The sequence below is a fragment of the Sus scrofa genome, chromosome 3 (assembly GCF_054392235.1).
Source record: "Sus scrofa isolate SSC_HxYL_T2T_F1_AM1 chromosome 3, Sscrofa_HxYL_maternal_Yorkshire_Landrace_v2.0, whole genome shotgun sequence".
Taxonomy (NCBI): Eukaryota; Metazoa; Chordata; class Mammalia; order Artiodactyla; family Suidae; genus Sus; species Sus scrofa.
The window spans coordinates 22634387-22658504 of NC_139385.1; the positions used below are offsets into that span (position 1 = coordinate 22634387).

General features: G+C 42.1%; 1 protein-coding gene across 31 annotated transcripts in view; it reads left to right on the forward strand.

The window, feature by feature from the left end:
• The window catches only part of LOC100519166 (uncharacterized), a 191758-nt gene that overhangs the window by 130729 nt on the left and 36911 nt on the right, over positions 1 to 24118 (forward strand). For 11 of the 31 annotated variants that reach the window (XR_014840446.1, XR_014840440.1, XR_014840441.1 and 8 more), the window contains 6 exons: positions 7356 to 7503; positions 15196 to 15266; positions 15717 to 15801; positions 18851 to 18982; positions 20683 to 20753; positions 21551 to 21638. Coding sequence is in view for 24 of the 31 variants with exons in the window: in XM_085017174.1 (XP_084873300.1) it covers positions 7473 to 7503; positions 15196 to 15266; positions 15717 to 15801; positions 18851 to 18982; positions 20683 to 20753; positions 21551 to 21638 (478 nt within the window). In the remaining 7 variants the exon portion in view is untranslated. The remainder of the gene's footprint in view (positions 1 to 7355; positions 7504 to 15195; positions 15267 to 15716; positions 15802 to 18850; positions 18983 to 20682; positions 20754 to 21550; positions 21639 to 24118) is intronic. The other 20 variants (XR_014840442.1, XR_014840443.1, XR_014840444.1 and 17 more) reach the window with 3 other exon arrangements.

Below are 24118 nucleotides of genomic sequence, written 5' to 3' on the forward strand. Positions count from 1 at the left end.
CTTTACAGAAGCTTATTTTATGAGTGTTTCTACATTTAAAAAATGACAAAATGTTTTCCTAGTTTTTAAATTATGTAAAATAAATAATTTTAATTCACCTTTCTCTATTGAATTCATAACAGTAAAAAGATTTGGGACCATAGTAAAGTTAGCTCTAATTCAAGACATAGATAGGAGTTCTGCTGTAGCACAGCAGGTTAAGGATCTGGCATTGTCTCTGCAGCAGCTTAGGTTGCTGCTGAGGCATGGGTTCCATCCCTGGCTTGGTGCAGAGGGTTAAGGATCCAGTTTTGCTACAGCTGTGGCATAGATTACAGTTGAAGTTTGGATTCAATCCATGGCCCAAGAAATTCCGTGTGCCATGAGCAGGGCCAAAATAAAAATAAAAAAGACATAGATATACACTGAATTTGTAAAGCAATAAGTACATGTAAATAAAATTATCTTGAGAGTGTGTTAAATCATCTGAACTGAATGCATGGCCATACTCCTGCCTCACTTAATTAACAATGTGGGTTTCTTAAGAAATCCAACCCAGTCCTGTTTTTCTCCCATGTGTAAACAGATACATTTGTCTGAGTTTGACCATGAGATGATGCTACTGACTTGGGCTTACAATCATATTTAATAGAAAATAGCTTTTCCTAACTTTCCTTAATCAAAAGAAGTGTCTCGGTAATGTGCGAAACTCATTCTGTGAAAGTTATAGAGATACTAAAACATCTGGAGGCAGAGCAGTGGTATCTTCTACCACAGGCTCACTCTAAGCTAGAATCTCCTTGAGTAGAAACAGAAGGAATTGCAATTCTTTCCCTACTATTTAAATCTTTCTCTCTCCCTCATCTCCTCCTCCCTCCCTCCACCCCTTCCCTCTGTTGCTGTACCTCTATATGTGTGTGATATAGTAGCTTTTATTGCTGAGGAACAAATTTCCACACACTTTGTGATTTATAACAGCTCCCATTTGTTATTTCATGGCTGTGTAGATCAGAAGCTCAGACAGCTCATTGCTGAATTCTCTGCTCAGGGTCCCATAAATCCAAAATCAGAGTGTGGCAGGGGCAGCATGTTCTCTTGGAACTTGGAGTCTTCTTCCAGGCACATGTGGTTTGGCAGAATTCAACTGCTTGCAGAAATTTTTAAATACATTATTCTAATGAGTTACATTAAAATGCTGTACAAATAGAAAAAAATTTAAAGTGAATTTCTGTGTTTTACTTCTTCCCTCTAGCCTATTTCCTTGATGAAGTGCAACATTCTTATCTGTTTATACAAGACAAATATAAAGAGTGACTTAATGACTTGTAAAAGTCAGAAATAGAGTTATCTTTGAAAGTCTGTGGAGGGGGAGGGGGTGGGCAGAAAGTTGCAAATGTCAAGAAACCACAGTGTCCCCTAATAGGAATCTAAAGACATTGTATGGTAGCCACCCATATATGAAATTGGAGCTTCCATATGAAATTGGGGTTCAATATGTTGTTGATAAGTTCATAAGGGAATACTTTGTTAATCACAGAGGAATCTAAAGGAAAGAACAGTTGTTGTCTAAGGTGAAGATACGGAATAGAAACCATGAACATGAGGGATGGGATTTGTTTTAAAAGGGCAAGGGAAGGGTTGAAATGTGTTGAAAATGGGGAGCTCCCATTGTGGCTGAGCAGATTAAGAAACCGACATAATGTCCGTGGGGATGTGGGTTCGATCCCTTGCCTCAGTCAGTGGATTAAGGATCTGGCTTACTGCAAGCTGCAGCCTAGGCCCTAGCTCAGATCCAGTGTTGCCATGCATGGCTGGGACATAGGCTATATCTAGAGCTCCAATTCAGCCCCTAGACTGGGAACTTCCATATGTCATGGATGCAGCTGTAAAAAGAAAAGAAAAATGTGGAAAATAGATAAAGGATCCTCCTGCGAGGAAGAAAGAGCTAGGGATGGGTTATAATGGTTCAGCTTAGAATGTTTACTGACATAGACCAGACCATCACAAGTAAATACTGGAAGACCATTGACTTGAGCCATAGACAAAACATAGAGCCAGCATAATTGTGAGTTCTTGATCCTATGAAATCTGAAGTGGCAACAGAATCAGGCATCCTCAAGGGATAAGAGCAGAAGAATTTCACTTCTCAGGAAGCAAATGTATTTCTCTCATATAAATGATAGAAAATTGGTTTTTTTCTAATAAAAATGTAAAGAAGTTAATGACAGGAATCCAATGAGTAGAGTTTTCAGTTGAAGCCAGAGAATTAATACTTGTAAAAGTAATATCACAAGCTGCATGAGGAGGTTGAAATTCCAGACACTGACTGAAGTACACAACGTGCATTTGCATGCTTCATCCCCTAAAATGGGTACATTTACACCTCACCCCATGGGATGCAAGTGTTGATCAAGAGAGCTTCCAAATGCAGGGCAAATTCTTATCCTAGTATTGTTGACTGCTACATTTTTGCTGTATAATATTCTTTATTTTCAACCAATTCAATAATTTTTTTTTTTTTTTTTTTTTTGCTATTTCTTGGGCCGCTCCCGCGGCATATGGGAGGTTCCCAGGCTAGGGGTTGAATCGGAGCTGTAGCCACCAGCCCGCGCCAGAGCCACAGCAACGCGGGATCCAAGCCGCGTCTGCAACCTACACCACAGCTCCCGGCAACGCCGGATCGTTAACCCACTGAGCAAGGGCAGGGACCGAACCCGCAACCTCATGGTTCCTAGTCGGATTCGTTAACCACTGCACCACGACAGGAACTCCTAATTCAATAATCTTTAATGACAACAGGTAACCTAAAGGCATTTATCATATTTGTCTAATTTTAGGGTCTATTAGATAATAGCTTACCACTAGAATGTTTAAAAAATACTTGGTAACTGTATGTAGGGGGGTGTTATTTTTGAGCGTATTTAAAGTTATCTCTATGTATTAATGCACAGATTTATAAGAAAAGAATTAGGTTCCTCTTTGTATTCCTGAAAATTTTCAAGTTTAGCAATTCATTAAGAACATTACAACTAATTCTATTTAGAGCAGTATTAAGGAATGAAATTTGTTTAAATATGCATATCAGTGTATTCTTGCAGTAAAGCTTAACAAAAACATGTCTTTAATGTCAGAATCTGCAAAACACAATTTAATTTTTCCCTAACCTATTTCACTGTGTTGGATTTTATATTTGAATAATTGAAGCCTAAAAACTTTTTTTTCTGTCTTAGCAAAATATTTCCTTGATGACTTAATTTGCAATAATTAGGAAAGGAAATTATATATATATACATATATATATATGTATATATATTTTGTTGTTGAAAGATTCAATGAGATAGTAATATTTTAATTTGAGGATAAGACAGCGTGGCATTTAAAAAGTGAGCCCTCACTTGAATCAAATTAAGCTTGGCAGTGCTATAAGACTTTTTAAGAAATCATAAAGCCCATTGCAACTTTGGAGCACATGATCTTGAAAGACTGGAGGATAAGAAATCTCCCCCAGAGCACAATTTCTGTTGAGTGTTTTAACAAGCTGTGTTATATAGGAGATGACAGAAAAGTACCCTATTCAAAATGAACAAAACTCGGCACATTGAGGGCAGCTGATATTCAAGGTGATAAAACATCACAATATTCATGATAGTTTGGTTTTTTAGCTAAAAGAAAATATTTTTCACATGCACTGATAAAAATCAAATGATTGTTAAGGCATATAACTTGTGACATAAGCTCTGACCATAAACAGTGATTAAGGCAAGAAAGAAAAGAGGCAGCTTCCTTGGAAAATATAAAATAAAATATCTGTTCTTCATTTAGTAAAGAGTCTCAAGAATTTGAAAACCCATATTTTGGTATGACTGTACTTGTCTCCTAATACTTCCAAAGCATAAATATGAATTATCTCTGAAACAGCAATGTTAAGAATAAAAATAAAGGTCCCTAAGAGGCTAGGAATAAGAAAGAGAGCTAAGTATGATAGCCAGCTACCTTTGACACTTGAGGGAGGCATTCCTGAAAAAGTGCTGGATTTAAAAAAGCTTATCAAAAGCAATTTTATGTAAGAAATAATGGCAAAGGACTTCATTCAGATAACTTTCAAGATGCCAGGCACTACAGCTGACTATGTGCTAGCCTGTGGGCTGTGATGAAGGGTTGCTGGGGTCATCCTTGCATCTGCCTTCTGTCCAAAGAACAACTGGTACTCTGAGCAGAGAGGACCTACTCACAAAACTGCCCCCAGATTCCTTCCATACTCACCTTCTACCTGGAGAATGCTAGTGATTAATAGCAACTTCAGTGGATGGCTTGCATAGACTTTGGCCATCAGAATTTCTCATGAACTAGAATGAGGCTGTGTTGACAAGAGGTAAGAAAATCCTGGGTCTGCTGCTGGTGACTGTAAAGAGCTCTTCTAGGCATGAGGTGAAGTGAAGCCATGTAGGTTGTGAAGCTGTATTTTATCATCACTGGTGATGACTAGTTACCATCCCTCAGTGTCGCTTAATACATGTCTTTTGAGATGCAGCCTATGATTATAGCATTTAAAACACCATTATTCTAAGCAATGTGTGGCAGTGCTATTCTAGCTGGGACCCATCAGTAAGCAACATGGTTAAATCTTACTTTCAAAAGAATACATAAAATACAAAGAGATAATCAAATAAACATGCAGTATACAATAAATTCTTTGTAAGGCTATAAAGAAAAATAAAAATTTGATGATAATTACTACATTAGATAAAGCAGTTATGGAAGCCTCAGAAGTAACTATTTTATGGGTGATGTAAAAGAAATTCCAAATGCAGAAGTCAGAGTGAGGGGAGGATATAGGAAGTGTGGCTAGAGTCTGTGTTGCCTGGGGAAGAAATCATTTCCCACTAAATCTCTCTCAAATCCATCTGTATTTCTCCAGACTGGTGATCTAATGCCCCAGCACTTCTCAGAGTATATTTTAATCTTGATTCCTCTCCTTTCAATAATGCACACCAATGCTTTTTACAAAATTTTGACTTGTAACTTGTGCCTTAGCTCATAAAGTTTACTCTGCCTGAACTGTTTTATCCTTCTGTCTTTCCCTTTACATTTGAAAGATTAACTGATGTGCATCTCTTCGCATTTCAATCAGCTGAGCATTTTCACACTTTATTTTTATTCTATTTTTTATCACATTTCTCTTACTGTTTTTTCCCCACTACAATTTTTTTTCCTACTGTACAGCATAGTGACCCAGTTGCAATACATTCTTACATTCTTTTTTCTCTCATTATCATGCTCTGTCATAAGTGACTAGACATAGTTCTCAGTGCTTAACAGCAGGCTCTCTTTACTTTTCTCATCATATTTTTTTTGTCTTTTTATCTTTTCTAGGGCCGTACATGGGCATATGGAGATTCCCAGGCTGTAGCTGCCAATTGGAGCTGTAGCTGCCAGCCTACACCACGGCCACAGCAACATGGGATCCAAGCTGCATCTGCGACCCACGTACAGCTCACGACAAGGCCAGATCCTTAACCCACTGAGCAAGGCCAGGGATCAAACCCACAACCTCATGGTTCCTAGTTGGATTTGTTAACCACTGAGCCACGACAAGAACTCCCAGATTTGCAGACTTCTTGACAATGAACTGTATTGTCATCTTGTTACCCAAGCTGATATGTACCTTAAGTTTTCAAAGAAAAAATGCAAAATATACACAAAATGTTCATAGGTAAAAAAAAATTATGAACAATTTTTGGACTGTATTTAGTTAAGCCTTCAAACTTTACTCTCAGAGATTGGCTGAAACTACTGTTAAAGCTGTATGTGTGATGATTTAAGTACTGACTGAGATGACTACCTCATTAATGTGAGGTCACAGTAAGTTCTTCTGAGGGGGGAGGATGTGTATGTGTGAGTGAAAAGACCCTCTACCTATCTGGAAATGGGTTATAACCATGAATGCAGAGACATTCTTTAAGGGTGTTGTTTGGCCTGTGATCTAATGCCTTTTTGAGAAAGGTATCCATAGATATATTAAAAGTCATAGCTCTGTTGATGTATGGCTTTCCACCAATGTTTAGCACCTTGGAGGCACTTCTCCACTTCTCAGTGGGCATCAGGGGTGAGCAGCCTGCTTTGCCTGGATCTTGCTCTCATCAGTTGTGGCAGGGCCTCATTTCTGTCTCTCATGGTTGGTTATACTTCACTCTGCCCTGTGATTCCCACAGTCCTCAGTGTCCTCACTACTGTCGTACTTGGCATATGACTTCTAACCTTTCCCTCTACTCTTTTAGCAAAAAGGCATTAGGTCATGGGCCACTTGTCCTCAGGACTGAGTTTTAACATCTGTCCTGAAGGACTATATTGAGAGAAAACAAGGAGCACTTGGTCCACAAGAGTTTTTTTCTCTTGCTTTCTCCTGAGTCCTAGTAAATACGATAACAGTCATCACAAGCTCCATTTTCGCTTTCTATCATGAAACTTTCCAAGGACTAAAAAATATTAAATGGTTACATATTAAATAAATAAAACCCTTCTTTCTCAAGGTTAATAAGCCTTACAATAGATATATTTTTATGATTACTGTCATTTCATCAAATCTTGAATATCACTAAATCATATTTTTGGAAGGAAATTCCTCTTAGCTTATCAGGTTTTCATGCTTTCATTAGAGGAGTTTATTGATGCTTAGTTGATCCTGTTCCACAAGTCACTTTTCAAAATAATTTACTTTGTTTTGCTTTACAGATTATTTCTGTGGTCTTGTCAAAGGTTTGTAGCAATATATTACTATTATCCATCTCTATGATACCATAATGCATTTTTATAATCAGCATCACTTTCTGAGTAGAAAACTGAACTTTTTGGGTGACTTTCTCTGAAAATTGATTAATATTCTTCAGCTAGGAACATGGCCCTTTTCCAATAGAAACATATTGAGAACTTTAATGGATTTTGAGGAGTATGGTGATGTATCATGGATCATATGTGATTAGAAGCAAAAAGGAAAAGAGGAGGAGTTCCCGTCGTGGCGTAGTGGTTAACGAATCCGACTAGGAACCATGAGGTTGCGGGTTCGGTCCCTGCCCTTGCTCAGTGGGTTACCGATCTGGCGTTGCTGTGAGCTGTGGTGTAGGTTGCAGACGCGGCTTGGATCCCGCGTTGCTGTGGCTCTGGCGTAGGCTAGTGGCTACAGCTCCGATTCAACCCCTAGCCTGGGAAGCTCCATATGCCGCGGGAGTGGCCCAAGAAATAGCAACAACAACAACAACAAAAAAAAAAAAAAAAAAAAAAAGGAAAAGAAACTGTTGATGCCTTGGTTTCTTTAACAGTCTCTTAGTGTTGGCATAAATTCCTACAGACCATCCACTCATCTTTGGCTGTTTTGATAGGATAATCTGAGTATGTTTCCTGATGAAAAAGATACTTTGCTGCCTGGATTGTTCTGTGATAAGCACTCTTAAAGATCATATTCAGTGAATTGCAAACTTCTCAGAAGGAGAAGGTAGATGAAGAAAAGCCACAAAGACATTATAAAAGGTAAGGAAAAGGACAGTGGGCAGATAATAAGAAAGGGGAGTGGAAGGGAAAACAACTGTACAACTTTACCAGCATGATGGGAAAAACCAACAATTAAGAGGTACTTCATGCAGGGCAAAGCTCACAAAAGTATGCATTTTTAAATTTCTCTTTTTTTTTTTTGCCGAAAGGTGTGTGTATGTAATTATTATTCTCCATTTAGTGAATATCAGTGGTGTATACAAAATGGCACAAAACTGATTTTCTTTCTTTAGTTCTCCTGACTAGCTGGAAGAGAAAAGTTCCGTATTCGTTGATTAAGCCATAGACTCTTGAGGTATCCGTTTAATACATTGGTGGAAAAAAGCCCTAAAAATTAGGAAAAGCTTATTGAAATGAAAATTCTTTACTTCAATCAGTTCATAGATTCAAAAGAGTTTGGGGATGAACTAGGAATTTATCATAAAAACTAGTCTTTCATATCAGAGTCAAAAAACTGGGAATCTAAGTCTCATAGTAATCCCTTTTAGGATTTTGAAAACTGTGACCTGAGGGCTGAATCTGGCCTGTCACCTATTTTTTATTGAAGCTGTATGGTAACTCTCACTTGCACCTTTGTTTACATGTCTCTGTTTCATCTGTGGCTGCTTTGGTGCTACAAATCCAGAGGTTAGTAGTTGTCACAGAGACTGTATGTTCCATAAGGCCAAAACTATTATTTGACCCTATAAATATTTTGTTGACTTATGTATTTATTTTAAACATACCTATTATTCCAGGTTCAACTTGAATCTTCTAAGAGTTTTCTTGCCATTTTCCCTGCCCACACTGTCCTCTGTTTCTGTGGATTGTTGTTAAAATTATAGATATATCCATACCATCCACAGCTTAACTAAACTTCAGATAAGTATTTTTTTATTTAATTACTTTATTCTTGGAGTACTTATATTAGAAAACAAAACTTTAAATTCCTTCTTCTTCCCTAGAATATGTGAGTTTTACAACCCAGGAATGTCTTGCTCAAGAACTTGGGAGACTTCCTTTCTCAAAGTAATAATTGAGAAAGATAAGGCCCCTTTATCCCAGTCTCTATGCAGAGGTAGACACTAACTCCCATTAGTGCTACTTAGAAGACCACCCTTCAGGCTAAGGACCGGGAGTATTTTTCAATTAGTTCACTCTGTGTTTGCAAATTCACCCCCATCTTTGTTTCAGAGGAGCTGAGTTCAGACTCTTGCAATAATCTCTCAGTAATCTTGGCCTTCAGCAAACTTGGCTTGCTTTTTTTTTTGTCTTTTTAGGGCTGTACCCTAGGCTTATAGAAGTTCTAAGGTTAGAGTAGTATTGGGCATAGCTGTGGGCCACAACCTTAGCCATAGCAATGAGGAGCCAAGCTTCCTCTGTGACCTACCCCACTGCTCACAGCAATGTTGAATCCTTAAGCCACTAAGTGAGGCCAGGGATTGAACCTGCATCCTAATGGATAGTAGCCAGATTGGTTTCCACTGAGCTGCTACAGGAACTCCTATCACAAAATTTTGGATAAAGTTTTCCTTGCCAATTTAATTCTATCTAGTGCAATACTTTTTTGAAGTATCTGTGACTCTTTTCTATCAGATAAATAAAAAAAGAAATCTTACTCTCAACATCCATAGTGATGGCTGCCTTAGTGAGTTTGGGCTGCTACAACAGAATACACTGCACGGAGTGGCTAACACAGTAATTATTTGTGTCTCATATTTCTAATAGTCAAACATTCAGGATCAGGTGGAACAAAGTCAGGTTCTGGTGATGCCATGGTTCTAATTTACACAGGGTGGGTCATTTTTCTCATGCATCCTCACATGACAACAGAAGAGGGAAAGAGCAGAGCTCTATTCGTCCTAGAGGGACTCCACCCTCATAGACTAATTGCCTCCCAAAGGCCCAAGCTCCTGGTACCATCCCTCTGGAGGTTGGTGTTCCAATATAGGATACAGTATGGGGGAATCACAAAGATGCAGTCCACAAGCGTAGTAGCTTACGCTATTTATAGTCAGTGGGATTTGGTTAGACTGTTCATGATACTATGCATGTAACAGTGATAGTCTCCAAGTTGGCCTTATTTCATCATTTTTACATCCTTTACCTTTATTCATCATCATAAATAGTCACCAAGTATAAAAAGAGTTGTTGCATCAAAGAAAGGAGGATTTTTCAAAAGAAAAAATATCTCTGGGTCAAAGAAATGCAAATCAGGTAGGCATTTGAATCTATATCAAAACTCAGTTAATTCTCCACTGCTAAAATCAATAATAGGACATTTACAGATTTCTTTTAATCACAAACTCATTTAATGTGTGTTAACTAACATTTACTGAGTATGGCCCTCTTTCCCAGCAAACACCTACAAGTTCATTATTGGATAAAGAGGCACATTGGCAACCTAATCTGTTTAAATGGATGAATTATTGGTGCCCCATCATTATCACATCCAAAATGTTCTGAGATTTTTATTTGAGACGTAAATAACCACATGTGCTTTACAACACCTTTTATGAATGGACTGGGATATTTCTGGCTGTACATAACTTCTGGGGGAAACATCGTATCCTCTTCCTAAAAATTGATTGGTCTCCTTTGACATGCATCTTTAGAAATACAATTGCTTAACAGAAAAATTTGTCTTGCAACACCTCTGCTTATTTTCCTAATTAGTAAAAGCTTTTTTTTTTTTTTTCTTTTTTTGTCTTTTTGCTATTTCTTGGGCCGCTCCTGCGGCATATGGAGGTTCCCAGGCTAGGGGTCCAATTGGAGCTGTAGCCACCGGCCAATGCCAGTGCCACAGCAACTCGGGATCTGAGCCGCGTCTGCAACCTACACCACAGCTCATGGCAACGTCAGATCGTTAACCCACTGAGCAAGGGCAGGGACCGAACCTGCAAACTCATGGTTCCCAGTGGTATTCGTTAACCACTGCGCCACGACGGGAACTTCATTTTTTTTTTTTTTAAGTAAAATCTTTTCTTAAAGGTGTATTTAACCCTTAGTATGAATAATGGTCACAGTGTTCTTCCTCCTTTTCTTTCTCAAAGCCATAAATTACAAAAATATTTACTGGATTTTTTTTTTGGCAAATGAAAAGAATTTTCTCATTATATAAGTACAAGTAACTGTAGTAAATGAAAAAAATGTGATAAATTGGAAAATTACTTGCAATACACACCAAAATTATAAGTTTTTGTGAGGAGAAAATGTGTATTGATAGGATGCTGCAGAATAGCAGTTGAGATGAAACATGAAAACATTAACTTTGGTTATAATAAGCTTAAATCTCACATTTTGAAATGGTTTTATCTGTCAATGTCCAGTGACTCAGGAAGAGAAGAAATGGAGGGGTATGATAAGTTAAATAGTAATGGGACTTCTTTAAATTCTCCACATGCTGGCTTTTTGCCTCTTCACCCTGCAAGGTTCACTCTCAACTCCTCCTGTGGGACAGGTCATTCTCTCTCATAGAAATTTATTTTCTTAATCAGAGAGTTATGTGGGAGCCTGAGATTCAATTTTGGAAATAAAATGTTTCCTCTGAAAAGCCAAACTTGTCCTTGGAAACATACTTTCTGGTAGCTGCCCCTAGACCCATCCTGGGCAGGGTTGACTTGCCTCTGAAAGTTCTATTATGACACATCACCATGGTAATGTGATTATGCACTTCGTGCCTCATGGTCAGACTCTCACTCTGTGGACTTAGCATTTGCTGTCTGCCCGCAACTGTGAATCTCTGACTTAGATTTCAGAATTTAGGAGAAGGAATTTTCAATCGCTGTCCCATAGGTAAGTTTACATGGATCCTCTAATGTGTGTTCCTTCAAATGGGCTTGCTAATTTTGCTCATTTTCCTCATCTTTTATTTTTTTTCTCTTTTCTATCAGTCTAAACTATCTATAGAGTTATAAGTGTAACTTCCAGTTTTGTTGTATTAATTCCTATGTCTGATACACCAGCCTGAAATGTTTCCCTGAATGTAGAGAACCATATTATTTCCTAATGCCAATTTTGTACACACTCAACCAGAGAAAAGACAAAGGGAATGCACCCACACTGCTTCCACTGAAGCAGGTAAAACAGGGTGCCTCCCCAGGAATGGATATTCCAGGAGGAACAGGGATTACAACTCAGCTCTTCTGAATGTAGCTGTCAAAATCTGAAACCAAACAGTGGGGGGGTCTACATACAGAGAGTGTTATAAAGCAAGGAAACTGGGATTTACTGGCAGGATTCCCATGGGTTGATTTGGACAGGATCACGGGCTCTTTGGGTGTTGCCAGGGTGTTTGATGAGAAGGAAGAGTGCAATTGCTGAGTGGAGTGAACATTTGGTCAGTGATGGAAGGAGGGTCAGTCTGGAGATCCTCAAGGAGCAATCTGCGAGGCATTTCAAGCCTCTTGGGCATGGACGTGGCTTTCAAATTGATGTGGGACACTTTATTTCCTCTACAAGGGTCTAGAGATGGATGAGGAGTTGATAGAGCAGAATTTTGGTGAGGACCTGAGCCCTGCCCATCCTTAGCCAGCCCTTTGTCCAGGCTGCCCAGATGGATACTCAGATCAACTCTCAGGGAGACCCTGAGCACCTCAGACTTACTCTTGACTCAGCCTCCAGGGTTGGTCCAATGAAAGGAAGCTGGTTCTTGGCAGAGCCATCATGTGGAGTTTGGTTTTGAATGTTTGGAGCTCTGGGTCAAGTGGTCATTGGGAAGCTCCTCTGGACAAAGACAGCTGACAGGAAGAAGATTCGGGGAGAACAAGAGCAATTAGAATCCCCAGGTCCTTCAGACCTTCAGAAGGGCTTTGTTTGGAAGAAATATTTATATTGTGGTTCACTAGGTGAAAGATGGGATCAAAGGTGGAGTGAGGGTGTGGGCTCTTCTCTAAGCTCAGGCAATTCCTCCGGGACATCAGAACTAACCTACAGAAACCATGGGGCAGGAGGGATTGTGATTGAAGGGAGCTACTGATTCAGGTGTCCAGGACATGATCTCAGAACCCTGGGCAGGGATTTCTGTCCTCCAGCAACCAGCTCCATTCCTGCCACATATCTTTTATTCAACATTGTTGTGACTCTTGGAAAGTCACTTCATCACTCTACATGTCAGTGCCCCCCACTGTACTCTATGGGTTATAGCCCCTGTTTGCACTTCCTCCCATACAACTGGACTGGGTATCAGAGAAGATGAAAATAGATACTGTCCATGAGCTGGGAAGCATCGGTCCCATGAAGATGCTGGAGAGTAAGCTTCCACCCTTCCTGACTTGGAGCATCCACTTATCCTCTTTGGCTTCAACAACCACTGAATGTATAGCTTATTCTTGCCATCACTCAAGGCTGAACACATACTGAGCACTGATGAAGCACCCATCTGTCCTTTTTCTAAACTGTTACCCATACATCCTGAAGTCATCCTCATAACATAATACTAAAAGTTGGCCAGATTATAATTTCTATATCTTAGAACAGGGCATTGAGGTACTTAGGGATCTACAACCCTTTCCCAGGTTCATGATTCTTCTAAATATGTTTGAACCAGACCATTAGGCACAATCACTGTGCTTTTCTGTGTTTCTAGAACCTCTTAGTTAAAGTTATTTGTTTCATAAAACCTGTCTATTAGTTGTTTTAAACTGCTCAATTTTCTATGTTCTGATCCGGGCAGCTCTCCTGGGCAGCTAGCGAGCCTGGGGACTGAAAGATTAAATGGAATAAATGCGTACTAATTTCCCTATGATTTTCTGACAGCAAGTTGTTAACAGTTCTCTCTGTGGTAATGCATTTTGTGGGATCCTGCTTCCAGATTAGAAGTAGCTGGGCTCTGAGGTCACAAAAATCTACCTATGGCTGTGTGAAAAACTTATGTTGCTGTCACCACAAACAGATGGTTCACACTCCACATGAGTCTGATGAATGTACTGTGGAGAATTTTTCATTCAGTTCTTGAAAGAATAATTTTACTTTAGTGTCCTCTATATAAGGAAGAACCATTACATATTATGTGATGTCCCTTTTTTTTCCTGTGATTCCAAATTGAAAGATATTTAGTCAGTGGTCATGTTATAGCTATGGAAATAAAAATACATGGAAATCTCAATGGCTGGTTGAAGTTTAAGAGGGAAGATGGTCTCTGTCTAGGGTATAGATATTAGCTGGTTTTTGGACATTAGCTGATAGGCCTCCATTAGTGAAACCATGTTTCCAGATTTCTTTCAATTATTGGACATTGTTTAGAACTGGGTTATATCAACAAAGAAGTCAAAGAGATGACACAGACAGTTCTTGAATCCCATCACTCCAGGTTCAGCCATGGATAACATATAACATGCTTTTGGTACCTTTATTACAATTAGTGAGACAATATGGATACATTTTTATTGATGGAAAGTCTGTAGTTTGCTTTAAGATTCATACTTGGTGCTCTTATAAGCTCTGCTGTTTGACAAATGCACACCTTTACCTGTCACCATTATACCACAGAGAAATCTATACCCTAATGCTCCCTGGCATATTTCTCCCAAGAGTCAAAAGATGGGCAGTAACCAAAGGGTGTGAATAATGTGATGATGAATGGGAATACTGGAAAAATGAAATGGGAAGTATAACACAAAATGGAATAGTCTTCAGCCACAGAGTGGAGTTAAAGCTTGAAATATGCTAGAGTATAGGTGGACCATATAATACAAAAATCTATTGTCGTGAGAGAAGTAAGGCAGGTGCACAAGACAAATATCATGTAATACTAATTGTATAGGCAAATTCATATAGTAGAAGTAGAAATTGCCAAGGCCTGGTGGCAAGGGGAAGGTGAATTGTGACCTAATGTGTATAGAGGTCATGTTGATTATGATGACAAAGATGTGGGTATAGCTAGCATTGATGGGTTCCAATCAGTGTGGGAGTAAAAAATGCTATGGAACTGTTTACTTTAAAATTATGCAAAGGGTACATACTATATCTGTGTCATCACACTGAAGGAAGTAAAAAATCATCAAGCAGAAGAGATGCTGAGCAGAAGCAAGGCATGTGAATATGTGGGAGATAAAATGGTCTCATAACATTTCAAGCAGTAGCAGGAATCGCCATGGGATTTAAAATGGGCTGGAGGAGTCATTGGACTCTGTCCTTGAAACATAGCATGACTTCTTTTTGTTTTGTTATGTTTTTATGGCCACACCTGTGGCATATGGAAGTTCCTGGGCTAGGGATTGACTCAGAGCTGTACCCCAGCCATGGCAACACCAGATCCAAGCCACATCTGCACACTTTACTGCATCATGCAGTAAAGCTGTATCCTTAACCCTCTGGGGGAGGCTTGGTGTTGAACTTGCATCCTCAGAGAGACAACACTGGATTCTTTCACCTGCTGAGCCACTCACAGCAGGAACTCCCCAAAGCATGAATTTTTAATTCACCCTTTTTTCAAATTCCCTAAGTTGTATTGATGAGGTTGGCTTTAGCTAGCAAGCTTAAGGCTCCCTTCCTCCGTTTTTCAGTGGACCTCTCCTTTGCCATCCTCAGTCCACCAAAGAGGTCGGCTAATAGCATGAGAGCCCATGCTTATTTGTCACCCACATCCTTACTCACCCACCTTGCTTTTACACACTACCTTCAACATCACTGCTTGAATAATTCCTGACCAGCATCAACAATAACCATGACCTTTATTCTGTGTTCTCCTAGAAGATCCTGAGGACCTGGGGGAGGAGTGGTCCAGCCTCAGGTCAGTCGTGGCCGCTCCTTCTGCCACCATGGTAAGTGATGTTTATTTATCTGATTAAAAAAAAACATAGCTTCATTTCCTGCTTTTCAAACTAATTCAAATACAAAAGTCTACAGTGTTTTGAGCAGTGGATATATACAGTTTTCCTGGCTTGGATGACTCTTAATTGTGTGTCTGTCCAAATGGATGATTCAGATGGACATTTTAAAAATGACAGCATCTGTTACAACATGTGTTTTTGGTTGGGAGCATTTTCTCAGAGAATAGGCCTAATAACAATAGGGTTTTGTAATTTTTGGTCAAAATCGAGAGATCTTCCGGGAAAAGTTGAAGCATTTCTCACAGACAACCTCTTTAGATTCCTTGGGAACATGGGCTCAGGGACAATTTCCCATTTGGTTTTGTGTGGACAGACAATGAAAAACCTTGTGTTCATAGAGCACAGGAAGCTTAGATTCTCACCATGTCTTCTTTTCTCTAGGTCCTTGTAGATGAGGTAACTGATGAAAATGATACTTATACAGAAATTATCACTCCAGTGACGAACAATCAGGATGAAGAAGAAGGTGGGTCTTCCTTGCTGGCATTGGTTGGAGAGCAGCCAGACCCAGGGTTCCTTTTGAAAAGAGGATTGGGGGTGTAGAGCATGTAGCTCTTTCCCAGTCATAGTGATGCCCAAGTCGTACATGCCCTGGATGCAAGTCTATCCTGTAGATTGTGCTTTGTGGTAAGATATGAGACATGGGAAGCAAGGTCCATATGTGAGCACATGTGGTGTGAGTATATGTTTCCTCAGGACCTATTGTCTGTTTCCACCACAAATAGGCCTGGCAACTTCATGGAAGACAAATACCACCCCCTCTGCTCAGCTGCTCTGCATTCATTCCTTCTCCCTTTGCCACCGCTGTTCCCAAGTGGGCTTAATATTCCGGTTGCTCAGGGGGAGATGGTGCAGAGTCAGATGGCCCAAGCTCCTGACCTATGTGGAAAAGCCAAAGTGGGAACCATGCCATAATCCCATGGGTATGCTCTGGACCCCCGACCTGCACTTATCACTCAACAGGGAATGATCAGTCATGGAACAAGAGGGTGAGGGTCCTGCTTGACATCCATGCCTGGGCCTAGCAGCATCTACATAGCTCCACAGCTCCTCTAGACCATGCCCATCCTTATAATATGAACTCTCAGTGCTGGTGTCATTTCTTAAACATGGCCAAAACAGCAGAGAATTCAGGGATATGTATATATATACAGATACATATATATACACACACACATATATAGTCACTTTAAGGCTTACAATTGACAACCCTATATACATATACATATAGACATATATATATACATATACATATATATAACCCTATATACATATATACACATATATATGTATATGTATATACATACATCTGTATATATTCACTTTAGGGCTTACAATTGATAACCCTACATAGCACACACCCAGGGGATGCTGCAAATAAAAGCTTAGAGTGAAACCTCATCATCTCATTTGTAGCCTCGTGTCCAGCACGGTTGCACAAACCTCCTGCACAGCTGGGTGAGCAGTCAGTGCTGATCACTCTCTGTTTCTCTCTGAGATATACTGTCCCACACTGTGAAGTCGGACAGCATTTCATTCAGGCACCTGCACACATTTTGTAGACAATGAATACTGGGAGAAAAATAGTGGTGTGATTGATAGTGACCATCTTTACCGGCAGGATTTTGGTAATGTTACATATTCCGTATTTGATTTTCTTTAGGAGAGTGTGGGAATACATTTATTAGCATACTTTTCCTAGAATAGAAGTCAACCCTCTATGAAAGTTTAAACAGTAATTAAGTGCAAAGACTTACGGAAGAGATGATAAATACAGTCAGTACAATGTGGCTTTTTGGGAGCAGATGATCTGGGAGGAAGTCAAGAAGACAGTGTCTATTTAGCAGAAACTTCAGACCAGCAGAACGTGTCTGGGTATCTATGCTTGAAACAGGGCTGGCTTTGGGGGTCTTTTCCCATTGATTAGGTTCCTCTTAGCTAGAACACTTTCCTCAGGTTGTATGTACGAGTAACTGTAGTAAGATACAAGCATGTGACAAATTGGAGACTTACTTGCAATGTGCATCAAAAATAGTAATTTTTGTGAGCAGCAAACTTGAATAGGACACTGCAGAATAGCAGTCGTCATGAAACATGAAAACATTCACCCTGGTTACAATAACCTTAAATCTCACGTTTTGAAATGGTTTGATTGGCAAATGTCTAGTGACTCAGGAAGAGTAGAAATGGAGGGGTAGTTCTTCCTTAAATTCTGCACATGCTGGCTTTTTGGCCTCTTCACCCTGCAAGGTTCACTCTCAACTCCTCCTGGGGGACAGGTCGTTCTCTCTCATAGGAAATTATTTTCTTAGTCAGAGGGTTCTGTGGGAGCCTGAGATTCCGTTTCGGAAATGACAAGGCTCCTCTGAAAAGCCAAGCTTGTCCATGGAAACACGCTCTCTGCCGGCAGCCGTTGGACCCATCCTGTGCAGGGGTTGACTTCCCTCTGAAAGTGGTACGATGACACGTCACCACGGTAATGTGCTTGTGCACTTCTTGCCTCATGGTCAGGCTGTCGCTCTGTGGCCTGAGAGGTTTGTACGTGGTGGCCAGTGTGACGCTCTCACTTCACGGCTCATGCTTTAGGAATGGGCAATCTCAATCACTGTTCCTAAGGTAAGTTTACATTGCTCCCCCGAGTGGCTGTTCCTTCAGATGGGCTCGCTCACTTTGTCTCCTGCATTTTTCCTTCTTGTGTTTTTCTTCTCATTTCTACCCCTCTGAGCTATCTCTAGAGTTATGCGTATAACTTCCGGGTTCGTTGTCTTAATTAATATGTCTGGTCCACCTGCCTCAGATTCATCACCCGTCATTGTTGTGACGCTTGGACTGTCACTTGGTTACCCCTCATGTGGGTCCTGTTTGCACTTCCTCACCTTCAACAGGACTGAGTATCAGAGGAGATGAAAATAGGTACTGTCCATGAGCTGCGAAGCATCGTTCCCATGAAGATGCTGGGGAATAAGCTTCCACCCTTCCCGACTTGAGGCATCCATTTACCCCCTTTGGTTTTCAGCCACCACTGACTGTCTAGCTTACTCTTGCCATCACTCAAGGCTGAACGCATACGGAGCATTGACGAGGCACCCGTCCTTCCTTTTTCTAAAATGTTACCCGTACTTCATGAAGTCGTCCTCATAACATCATACTAAAAGTCAGCCTTCTAGAATACCATTTCCACCTCGTAGAACAGGGCATCGAGGCCCTTAGGGATCTACAACCCTTTCCCCAGGTTCATGATTCTTCTGAATGTGTTTGAACCAGACCATCAGGCACGATCACTCTTCCTTTGCTGTGTTTCTAGAAGGTCTCAGTTAAACAAAGGTGGTTGTTCAAAAATCCTGTCTGTTGGTTGTTTTAAACTGCATGATCCTTCTAAGTCTGACCTTGATCCAGGCAGCACTCCCGGGCAGCTGGTGAGCCAGGGGACCAAAAGATTAAATGGAATAAATGAGTACAAATTTCCCTACGGTCTTCTGACAGCAAGATGTCAGCAGTCCTCCCTGTTGTGATAGATTGCATAGGATGCTGCTTCCGGATCCAAAGGAACAATCGACAGATGTCACAAAGATCCACCTCTGGCTGCATCAGAAAATTATGCTCCTGGCGCCACCAGCGAGTGCACCCCGCTAATGGGTCGGGGACAGGTACGTGGAGATTTTCTCCTTCGGTGCATGCAAGAATAATTTTTCTTTAGGGTCCCCTGTATACGAATGAACTCGGAAGTATTTTGTGGTATCCTTTGTGCGTGCGTGTGTGTCCAAGTTGAAACATACTTAGTCAGGTGGTAGTGTTTATATACCTGTGGAAATAAAACGACTTTGAAATCTCAACAGCCGGTTGATGTTGGAGGGTGAAGATGATCTCTAGCCAGGGTGTCGATGACGGCTGGCTTTTGGACATTAGCTGCTGTGTCTCCCTCAGGGAAGCCGTGTTTCCAGGTGTCTTTAAATTATTAGACATTGTTTCGACCTGGATTATGTGGACAAAGAAGTCCAACAGATGACACAGACGGTTCCCGAATCCCACCGCTCCAGGTCCAGCCATTGACAGTGTATCACATGCTGGTGGTACCTTTATTCCAATTAGCAGAACACTAATAGTTTGCCTTAGGAGTCATACTTGGTGCTCTTATAAGCTCTGCCCTTTGACAGATGTGCAATGTGATTTCTCACCATTATAGCACAGAGAAATCCGTACCCGAATGCTCCCTGGCCTGTTTCTCCCAGGAGTCCCAAGATGGGCATTATGCAAAAGGCCTTGATGAATGTGGTGATGAATGAGAGGACTGGCAAAATGAAATGCCAAAGAAACTCCGAGTGAGCTACTCTTTAGCCGCAGAGTGGAGTTAAAGCTCGAAATACGTTAGGGTATGGGTGGACCGAACACTACAAAAAGCTATTGTGGTGAGTGAAATAAGGCAGGTGCACAGCAAGACAGATACCGTGTAATACTACTTGTGTAGGCACGTTCATATAGCAGAAGCAGGAATTACCAAGGCCTGGTGGCCAGGGGAAGGTGAGTTGTGATGGGTCATGTCGGGTAGGATGACAAAGGTGTGGGTGTAGGTAGTGTTGATGGGTAGAAAAGCGTGTGGAAGTCAGAAAGGCTACGGAACTGTATAGTTAACAGTTATGCAAAGGATAAATATTATACCTGTGCCATCACACTGTGCTGAGCAGAAGCAGGGCATGTGACCGTGTGGAGATGAAAAATGGTCTTGGAACATTCCAAGAAGTAGCGGGAGTCGCCACGGGATTTAAAATAGGCTGGAGGAGTCATTGGACTCTGTCCTTGAAACATGGCATGACTTGTTTTTGTTTTGTTATGTGTGTGTGGCCACACCTGTGGCATATGGAAGTTCCCAGGGGAGGGGTTCACCCAGAGCTGTACCCCAGCCATGGCACCACCGGATCCAGGCCACATGTGCACACTACGCCGCAGCATGCAGCAACCCTGGATCCTTAGGCCCCTGAGGGAAGCTAGGGAGCGACCCTGCCTCCTCACAGAGACAGCTTCGGGTCCTTAACGCACGGAGCCACAGCGGGAGGTTCCCCAGAACATGAATTTGGAATTTACCTCTTTTCAAATTGCCTACATTGAATTGAGTATGTTGGCTTTGGCTAGGAAGCTTAAAGCTCCCCTTCTCATGATGTCAAGGAACCTCCCCTTGGCCAGCCTCATCCCACCAGAGTGGTCAGCCAACAGCATGTGTGCCCATGCTTCAAAATCACCCTCATCCTTACTCTCCCTCCCTGGGTTCACACACCACTCCCCAACAATGCTGCCTGAATAGTTCCTGAGCAGCGTCACCAATATCATGACCCTTCCATCTGTGTCCTCCTAGAAGAAACCCCGGGCTCCCATGAAAGGCTGCCCAGCACCGCAGGAGGAATAGAGGCTCCAAGTGGCTGCACAGTAAGTGCCTTGTCTTATCTGAGATAAAAGCATAACTTCATTTCCTCAATTTTTCTTTTATCCTCTCTCTCTCTCTCTGTCTCTCTCTGTCTCTCTCTGTCTCTCTCTGTCTCCCTCTCTCTCTCTGGTTTTGGTTTTGGTTTTGGTTTTTAATGGCTGCACCTGCTGCACATGGAGTTTCCCAGGCTAGGGGTCTAATCAGAACTACAGCTGCCGGCATATACCACAGCCACAGCAAGTCACGATGTGAGCCGAGTCGGTGACCTACAGCACAGCGCATGGCAACACCAGATCCTTAACCCACTGAGCGAGTCCAGGGATCAAACCTGCAGCCTCATGCTTTCTAGTCAGTTTTGGTTCCGCCGTGCCACAACGGGAACTCCAATTTCCTCCTTTTGTCTGTCAGTTTCAACTATGCAAGTCTACACTGTTCAAATCAGTGGAGACCTACATTTTTCCTGGGTTGGACGAGTGTTGACGGAATGTCTCTCCCAATGCATGACTGATTGAAAAATTGACAGCAGCCTCTAGAAACTGGAAGTGCGGCTGAGAGCAATGTTACCAGCAGAGAATTGCCCTCCTTGCAAGAGAATTTGGTGGGTTTGGGTCAAAGTACACATAAGAATTCCTACAGGAAGATTTGAAGCCTTTGTCCAGGATGACCTCTGTGTTTTCTTTGGGACCGTGGACTCGAGGAGTGTTTCCCTTTTGGGTTTTGCTGGGCAGAAAGACCATGAAAATTCTCATGTCCATAGAGACCAGGAAGCTTAGATTCTCACACTGTTTTCTTGCACTAGATGCCGGCCGATGACGCAACTAATAATAATGGCATGGCTTTGGAGCGCCCCACTCCAGTGACAAACAATCGGGGTGAAGAAGAAGAAGGTGGGTCTTCCTTGCGGGCATTGGTTGGAGAGCAGCCAGATCCTGGGTTCCTTTTGGAAAGGGGGTAGTCTGGGATGTGGAGCAGGCAGCTCTTTCCCAGTCATAGTGATGCCCTGGTGGCACCTGCCCTGGACACAAGTCTCTTGTGTTGACTCCTTGGGTTGTGACACATTCCGAGGGACAGGGAGTGAGGTCCATGTGTGAGCACATGTGGTGTAAGTATCTGTTTCCTCATGAGCTCTCTCCTATTTATACAGAAAATACACCGCTCAACGTTCCTTAAGAAACATCCCATCACCTCTGCGTACCACCCCTATAGGCATGCATTCGCCCCTCACCACTGCTGTCCCCACGTTGGCTTAATTTTCCCGTTGCTCAGGTGGAGATGGTGCAGAGAGAGTTGGCCCAAGCTCTTGACCTCCTACATGGGAAAGCCAAAGTGGGACCCAGGCTGGGTTCCCTATGGGGACGCTCTGGACCCCTGACCTGCACCTCTCCCTCAGCCAGGACTTGGTCGTTCGTGGGGAGCACGGAGCGGGGAGGGTCCCTGCTCCGTGTCTATGCCCGGGAATTCCAGGGTCTCCAGAGGGCCTGTCGATGCTGTGCATTTTAAAAGGTCCCTGTCAGTGCTGCGGTCATTGCTTCAACATGGCCAAAGCAGATGGGAATCGGCGAGGCGTATGCTTGTATTGGACAGTGTCACTGTCATTCTCACACTTGACCACCCTAGGTAGCACACACCCAGGCGACCTTGCAAGTAAGAGCTCACAGTTCACCCTCATCCTTAGCCTGGTGTGCGGCACCATTGTACAAACTCGCTGCCCATCTGGGTGAGAAGGACTCCGTGCTCCCTCTGTGTTTCTCTCCATGAAGTAAGTCCCTCTTGTTGTAAGGCTCTTGGGAGGGCAGACATCCTTTTTGCTCAAGGCCCATGCACCAAATGAAGCCTGCAGAAAAACTGTCATGTGATGGATAGTGGTTGGATTTCAGTATTGTCATGTGTTCTATTTTTGGTTTTTAAGATCAACGTTTTGGGTTTAAGATCCCTTCATTAGCATACTTTTCCTAGAATTACCCCTCCAGGAAAGTTCTAAGTTTTCTTAAATGATTTTAATTTTTTCCTTTACACTCGGTTTAAATTTTTCTGTTAATTTCTGCTGTGCAGGAAAGTGATCCTGTCGCACACGCGTGCACACACGCACACAGACACACCCATATACATGCTTACATTTTCTCCCACTATCCTCTATCACGTTCCTTCGTGAGTGGCTGGATATTGTATCCCTGTGCGATCCAGTGGGCTCTCATCGCATAGCCAGTCCAGATGCAATTGTTTGCATCCCTAAAGCCCAGAGTCCCAGTGCATCCCACTTCCTCCCTGACCCCACTGGCAAGCACAAGTCTCTTCTGCAAGTCCTTGAGTTTCTGTTCCGTGGAAAGGATCATTTGTGCTGTGTTTTAGAGTCCAGATATAAGTGACATCATGTGGGGTTGGTGTTTCTCTTTCTGAGGGACTTTGCTTAGGATGAGCGCCTCTAGTTCCATCCACTCTGCTGCAAATGGCACTAATTCCTTCCTTTCACGGCTGAGGAGTACCGCATTGTGTATATATCCCACCTCTTGTTAACCCATTCATCTGTCGGTGGACGTTTAGGTGGTTTCCACGTCTTGGCTAGCGTGAGGAGTGCCGCACTGGACACTCGGCGCTGTCGTCAACGTCCATGGGTGCCTGTATCTTGTTCAAGGCAAGTCTTGTCCCCACATACGCCCAAGAGTGGGATTTCTGGGCCACATGCTAGTTCTATATTTAGTTTTCCGAGGTCCCTGCATGGTGCTTTCCATAGCGGCTGTGCCAAGTTACATTCCTACCAACAGGGTGGGAGGGTACCCTCTTCTGCACACCCTCTCCAGCATTTGTAATTTCTAGCCTTACTAATGATGGCCCTTCTGACAGGTGCGAGGTGGTACTTCTTAGCAGCTTGGATTTGCCTTGTTCTAATCATTCATGGTGTTGAGCATGTTTTCGTGTGCCTGTTGGCCATCTGTCTATCTTCCTTGGGTGACTGTCTATTCAGTTCTCTTGCCCATTTTTCAAGTGGGTCGTTGTTTGTGTTTGCTGTTGATGGTGTCTTGTCTTAGGTTTAAGTCTTTAAGCCGTTTTGAGTTTCTTTTTGTGCACGGTTTGAGGGTGTTGTTTTCCAGTTTCCTGGATTTTCATGTGGCTGTCCAGCTTCCCAGCACCACGCGCTGAACAGACTGTCTTTTCCCCCCTTGACATTCTTGCCCCCTTTGTTGAAGAATAATTGACCGTCGGTTTGGGGTTTATTTCTGGGTTCTGTCTTCTGTTCCAGTGGTCTGTGTGTCGGTTTTGGTACCTTTGCCACACTGTCTTGCTTACCGTAGCTTTGTAATATTGACCGAAGTCTGGGAGAGGTGTGCCTCCTGCTTGGTTTTTGCTCCTCAGGATTGCCTTGGCCATT